Source organism: Jatropha curcas, chromosome 2, assembly GCF_041381405.1.
Source record: "Jatropha curcas cultivar XTBG-Jc1 chromosome 2, XTBG_Jcur_1.0, whole genome shotgun sequence".
Lineage (NCBI taxonomy): Eukaryota > Viridiplantae > Streptophyta > Magnoliopsida > Malpighiales > Euphorbiaceae > Jatropha > Jatropha curcas.
The window spans coordinates 22,189,032-22,196,305 of NC_143152.1; the positions used below are offsets into that span (position 1 = coordinate 22,189,032).

At 32.8% G+C, this 7,274-nt stretch overlaps 1 protein-coding gene across 2 annotated transcripts; it reads left to right on the forward strand.

Moving 5' to 3' along the window:
- The first annotated feature begins 777 nt into the window (after positions 1-777).
- Positions 778-6,782, forward strand: LOC149498399 (Mo25 family protein). Of its 2 annotated transcripts, XM_089718238.1 has the most exons (12): positions 778-1,310; positions 2,091-2,252; positions 2,439-2,557; positions 2,875-2,949; positions 3,538-3,631; positions 4,624-4,683; positions 5,169-5,237; positions 5,405-5,503; positions 5,773-5,817; positions 6,092-6,194; positions 6,280-6,356; positions 6,428-6,782. In XM_089718238.1, exons 1-11 carry the CDS (start codon positions 1,185-1,187, stop codon positions 6,354-6,356), a joined length of 1,029 nt encoding a protein of 342 aa, XP_089574364.1. In that variant the 5' UTR covers positions 778-1,184; the 3' UTR covers positions 6,428-6,782. The 2 variants fall into 2 exon arrangements, with proteins under 2 accessions (XP_089574364.1, XP_089574363.1); XM_089718237.1 differs by having other exon boundaries at positions 6,280-6,782.
- The last annotated feature ends 492 nt before the right edge of the window (positions 6,783-7,274 follow it).

Sequence of the window (7,274 nt, forward strand, 5' to 3'; positions counted from 1 at the left end):
AGCTTTCATATTATATATATATATATATATATATATATATATATATATATATATATATATATAATTATAGCGAAAAATCATATACTAAATTGATCTAAAAGGTCAAATATGACATTTTTGATTTCGTTAAACAAGTTTAGAGATCAAATTGACTTTTATTTCTGTTGCTTATGCTATAAAGTAATTTCAGTGGTACATATATATTATATTAAATAACAGGAAAAGGAGACGCTCATTTGACTGCAAACACATTTACTTTTAATCAAGTTGTTTTTTTTTTATCTTATATTTATTTTTCTTAAATCTAACGGTTGAAAGCATCAATTGATATCATATATATATACATAATTATAAGATTGCATTAGTTTTATATATATAAAAAAAACTGTCATATTAAATGATAAATTATTTTGACATCTGGTAAAAAATTTGTGACTCCGTTTTGAGTAGCAGCTCGTAGGAAAACGTCAAATCATAATAGATGGAATCCATAGCTAATTGAGATTTATGTTGACTATCAATTAATTAATATGAATCAACTGTTAGCTGTACAGATTAACTGAACTAAACCTCGTTTAAAATTTAGAAGTGCAGTTTCCCAAACGCTGCTACACAAAATACCAGCTAACAAACAACAAAACGGCAGTAAAAACTTGTGCTTGTTAAAAAAAGAAGAAGGTCTATTTGTCTCCTGTCAGCAACCTTGGTGAACCCGCATGTACCTGATAACTGCACAGAGTTTAATCTTATCTGTCTATCCGGCCATTCATCTATTGATGTAAGTAGTTACAGTAACGACCAACCGTTGGCATAAAATACAACACAGTACCGTCGGATCTCACGAAATATTAATAAACAAATTTAAATTAAAAAAAAAAACAACAACAAAGCAACTGCAAAACTCTAGTCTCTCTTTTCTCAAATCCAGAACAAAAAACCAAGACCAAAAAAATCTAGAAAGTGCTCAACAAGAACAGTGGGGGTTTCTATTCAGAGTAAGGATAGGAGCCTGCGTGTCGAAACCTGCGGCGGCTGCTGCTGCTGAGAGAGCCTCTTCGAGGGAGGTGGTGCAGAGGCTCTCGCAGCCGCCGGCAGCAGCAGCGGCGCCGGTGGTAACAATTACAACAGCTACATCAGCTGTAGCCGGAGGGCCAGTGAACTTACCTCATTCGAAATCGGAAAGGATGAAGGGACTTTTCAAGTCTAAGCCTCGAACTCCGGTTGATATTGTTCGGCAAACGCGAGATCTCCTCATCTACGCTGATCGCAGCCCCTCATCCGATGCTCGCGATCCCAAGCGTGAAGAAAAGGTTTTGTAATTAGTTTTTGTACTAAGTTTTTAATTTGGTGGATTTAACTTTATTCTTGGATTTTTAGGGATCTGGATTTGTTTTCCTCTTTTAGGTGTGTTGGGGACAGCAAGTAACATTTTTACGAATTGTTGCTGTTTATAGAAAATTGGATTTTATATAGTGTTTAGTGGAGGATTTGTAGGTCCTAAATGTCAAACGATTTATGATTGATACTTATAATCTAGTGAACAAAATAAACCTAGTGTTTGTTGTACCTTTTTTCTGTGGGTAGAGAGTTCTTATAATTTCAATATAGGAATCTCGAGAGTGTAAAGGCTTCAAGTCTTGTAGCATTAACGATTAGGAGGGTGAGGCTGCAAATGCAATTGATGTATCATCAGTCTCATGCAATTTGGGGTTGATTTATGTTTGACTGGGTTTCTGTTTCTTGATAACATCGTTGATAATAAAAACTACAGATAGAAAATTCACAAAAGTACATATTCAAAATCTGATTTCATGAATCAATTAATTTATTAATGTGGGACATTATTAGGTGTTAGCTGTTTCATTTCCATTAGTTCATTTGTTCAAGCAAAATAATACAACTAAATTTTTTGGGTGCGCAAGTGATCTTTAGGAATATTATGAGGATGTGGCAATAGGTCTATTGAAGTTACCTTTGTTTTCCACATTTTGATTTTTTATTTTATCTGGTAGCTGGGTATGTCTGGTTCTGCTTTTGTAATTCATTTCTCAATTTTACATCACTTCCTTAAACTTCATATTTTTTTGCAGATGGCAGAGCTCTCTAAAAATATCAGGGAGTTAAAGTCAATTCTTTATGGCGATAGTGAATCTGAGCCAGTCTCAGAAGCATGTGCACAGCTGACTCAAGAATTTTTCAGAGAAAATACTCTTCGTCTTTTGATCATTTGTCTACCCAAATTGAACTTGGAGGTAGGAGTATGCAGATTTCTACACTTAGAGCATACCTTGTGCTCTTATGATGTTCTGATTTTTTAACTATCTTAAATTAAGTGATTATGTTAAATTCATTTCATTTATGGGTTTTATAAATGGCTAGACATGCATTGTCTTATTTTCTCTCATTATTATTTAGCATGGCAAGGTTTCTTTCTGCAGACCCGAAAAGATGCCACTCAAGTTGTTGCAAATTTACAAAGACAGCAAGTTAATTCCCGGCTGATTGCATCTGACTACTTGGAAAAGAATACAGATCTTTTGGATATTTTGATAGCAGGGTAAGCTTGAACTGCAAGAATTTGTAAAAATTTATGATTATGACGTAATGATGATTTACATATCATGTTATTTGAGGATTTTGTATGATGATTCTTGGGTTGAACTTCTTATTGAGTCGGGTTGTTCCTGAAATTTGGTCTATATCCCTTCTCATTGGTTTACATGTTTTCTTTTCCATTCGTACTGTTGGCTTTACAAGTTGCATGGAGCTTTATTATTGGAAATTTGGGCACGCAATTTGAAGCAGTTGTTAAGTTAAACTCTTTTTTTGTGCAATATTTATTAGCTTCTTATTTTTTGCTTGTTGCTTCTTTAGTTATGAAAGCACAGACATGGCCTTACATTATGGTGCAATGTTGAGGGAGTGCATACGTCACCAGAGCGTTGCAAAGTGAGTAAAGTCAATATGGTTGCCTAGTTTTTACTATTAGTTAATCTCTACAAAGTGCAAAGTGGAAATTTTCAATATGGTCTGTCAAGTTGTGGAAATTATTATTTTCGTTTAAGTGAATGTGAAACTCAGAAAGCTTTTATATGTGGGTTTGCTTGATGTCACAATTTATTGAAGGCTGTAATAATTGGTATTATGCCAAAAATTTCCCCAGGCAGCCTAGCTATTAAACTCATTATTCCTTTTTATGCTATATTTTTTTGTTTTTGTTTTTGTGTTATTGGGGTGAGTTTTTTGGGGGTGGAGGGCATGCATCAATAGGCCTAAATTTGCCTTAAGCCTCTTGTAGAATTTGCTTGTGGAGAATTACTTCTTTTCTAGTTCATTATGCTAATACCTTTGTAAGTCAAGATGATTTCTTGTTAGTTTTATGTAAACAATTGGTTTCAAGTTAATGATGGAAGAATTTGGGATAAAGTTAATCGTCAGGTCAAATTTCAATGAAAGTGTTTGTGAATATGCTTTATCTTTTCTGATGGTATTTGTCTGTTTTTAACATGCTTGTATTTTTTTTGTTTTGTTTTGCAGATATGTTCTTGAATCCAATCATGTGAAGAAATTCTTTGATTATATACAGCTTCCAAATTTTGACATTGCAGCAGATGCTGCTGCTACTTTTAAGGTTTAGGATTACTTTCACTCTATAGCTATGCGTTTTTTTTTTTTTTTTTTTTTTTTGTTGAAAAGATTACTCTGTTTACTTATCTCAGCCAATTTTTAGAAGATAAAACAATTTGAAATTACAATTGCGTCTTTTAAAGTTGTGACAATACTAGTTGCATTTCAGAGTTTGCAAGAGTTGCGTCACTGTATAGGACATGTTGGATTTCACTCCTGCATACAATTTTCCTAATTGGATACATAACCACTCTGGAAGTTCATTTGGTGTTTCTATTGCATGATTTTGGTGATGGCTATGTGATATATAATTTTGTAAATTAAATATTTTTTTGTTGGATGGGGGGAATTTGGGAAAATTTAATTGTTTTTAGTTTCCATTGTTGCATATGAAATATTTTCCCAGAGAAAAAATCATCATTGTCCTTTTCATTTTCTGATATTTAATATTATAGGATAATTAGTAATCAGTCAATGTTTCATTGTCAAAAAAACAATACTATTTTTGAGGAAAATGACTTCCCATTTTTAAGAATAGTTCATTTTCCCGGCCAAATTAGGGATGTATTTTCTAGACTTTCTTGAACTCATAAATAAGTAATGGACTTACACATGAACCGTATGTCCACAAGCCTGCTAGTCTACTGACTACTGCCCACGATTGCCAGTTGTCGTCAATCTCAATTGACTACCACTAGCAGCAACAGCTACAGCAATTTTCTTCCTTTTTGTGTAATTTTCTTTCTAGTTATAAATAGAATAAAATTTATATTCTACAGGTTAAATATTAATTAGTTTTTCAAATTTTCTAAAATTTGCTAAACACTAGAAACTAGACAGTGCAAATAATTCATTTTCTCATGAAATGGTTCTCATAGAGCATACTTTTCATTTACGACTTATTTTCTGCAAAATAAATGGAGCATTGTCTGCACCACTACTAATATTGTGATTCAGTCAATTACAGTAGCATATATCCCTGTCATTTTGTTGCAGGAACTCTTAACAAGGCATAAATCTACAGTAGCGGAGTTTCTTTCAAAGAATTATGAATGGGTCAGTTCTGCTATCATTTTGGTTTGGATAGGTGTCTGTGAAAGTTTGTATTTGCCTGCATAAGGTATTTCATTTTCATTGCATGTCCAGAAACTGGATAGCAATCATGCTTTATGTGCTTGATATGCTAAAAGCATTTTGATTGTAGATGAAACTGCTTTAATGAGAATTGACAACATCTGCTAATTTATTTTGTGTCGCTATACTGAGACTAATTTACAATAGCTATAATAATGGGAAACACTCAAATTAGAAGCTATTATTTGCCTAATGATTCGAGTTTATTTGGTTCCTTTCTTCTCTTTTATTTGTCTCCACCGATTTCTTTCTTCTCTATTTGCATATTCAATGGGCATGTTTATAGTTTCATACCTATTAAAGACGGCTAACTTATGAATTCCAAAATTGTAGTTTTATATTTTTTTTTTCTGGCATTCTTGTAGTCAATCAGATCCTGATATTGTTGAACTTTATGCTGGTTGCAGTTCTTTGAAGAGTATAATTCAAAGCTACTAGAATCTACCAATTACATTACTAGGCGCCAAGCTGTCAAGGTAGATGAGATATGCGACATTTTGCGCATATATTTTGTTAACAATGGATGGACATTCTCTAAATATATCTAAATCTAGAGAATGCCTTCATTAGGCTTCGTAGAAATCTGGTTTAGTGATTTTAATAATTTAACTGTCTGCTAAACATGCATCTTTAATTGTTGCAGCTATTGGGAGATATGTTACTGGATCGTTCAAATTCAGTTGTGATGACACGATATGTTAGCTCAAGAGACAATTTGAGGATTCTTATGAATCTCCTAAGAGTATGAGTAGAATACTTTAAAGATCACTTGTCATCAGTCTCCCACATCATCCCCCCAAACTATTTTTCTCTCATGCACATATGAGCTTGCTATTTGTCAAGCTTTTAACATTTATTAGCTTCTCAATAATTTTTTTTGCATGAATCAATTCTTCCACAGAAATTCTGGGTTAGGGCTTCCTTCCATATATGACAGTCTACATGGCACACTCCTTTATAGATCATTTTATATTTCGACTTGACATTGATATGCCAAATCCTCCTTTGCAGGAATCAAGCAAGAGCATCCAGACAGAAGCGTTTCATGTTTTCAAGGTATTATTTTTTTAATTGGTAAATTGTTAAGACTCTATTTGGTATAAATGAATTTCATAAAATTTTGGATTTTCATGTTTCATTTTTCATATTAATGAAAATGTTCATTTATTCCCTTAATTTCTATTTTATGAATTCTATGTGACTAAACCAAATTCTATAATGTATAAATAAATTTTGTACTTTAAATTCATTTATTACAGAAGGAGTAAGTCTTCATTCAGTCCTTTATATGATTGTCTACTGAATTTTTACATTTGTCTTTCTCCTACAGCTATTTGCTGCTAATCAAAATAAACCTCCGGACATTGTTAGCATACTTGTCGCAAATAGGAGCAAGCTTCTACGTTTATTTGCGGATTTCAAAACTGATAAAGGTAAAAAGAACAACTGCTGTTTTTTTTGCATCATTCAACTGTTTTTGTACTATTTTCACTTTCTTTCTTCGTTATATATTTCTAGAGGACGAACAATTTGAAGCAGACAAAGCTCAAGTTGTGAAAGAAATAGCTGCCCTTGAACCCAAAGACGGCAGATGAGTGAGCTTGCTTCACTTGTTGTAATCTCATTTCTTTACTTACATTAATTTAATTTGTGATTTATTATACAGTTAAGATGGCCCGAGCATGATAGCAATATCATTAACAGAGCGAAAACCCCATCTTTCATTTACTCTTTCCATTTCCTATCTCTTTCCATTTCCTCTCTCTCGTTACTAGCAGCTGTGATTTTATGGTTCTGTTCTTTAAGTTCATGCTTTTGTGGCAAAAGGAGAGAAATAAAGACAAATAGAGTTGATGCCATTCTTGGCAGTATTAGGAGATACTCATTGTTTGTGGAAATACCCCCTGTAAAAGAACTTGTCTGTGTTATAAATTTTCCTTCTCTTGTAGCATTGCATACCATGTAAATTAAAAGTTAAGGATGCAAATAAATTTTTCATATAAAGTTCTAATGTTACTTTATGTATTTGGCTAATATATTTCGACCAAGCGAGTCACATAACCTATTTTTTATAACAGCAATTCGGTTTTTCCCTGCCTTTTCTTTTCCATCCTTCATTGGAAGTAGGTCCATGTTGCGAAGCAGCAGCTTTGTTGGAAGTAGGTAAGGAAGCGAGGGTAGGCTCAGTTTTTTCTTGGTTACCAATTCATTTTGATCTGTTATTAGTTAAATGGGTTTAGGATGAATATTAAATATATTATTCATCACGGGTTTAAATTGGAGGTCTATGTCATTCGCTATTTGGAACCCAGAACCACGTTAAAAAAAATGGATTTAGGTACTGAGTATATACAGGTAAAAGTCCGTTTCAAAAAAATTGAAGTATGAGATCTTATTATTAATTTGAATCATAATAATTAATTCATTTCTATTTCTAATTTTTTTATGAATGTGGAGGGGAAACACTGATTCGGTATTACCCATATTTCAATTGGAAAATTTATTAAAATATT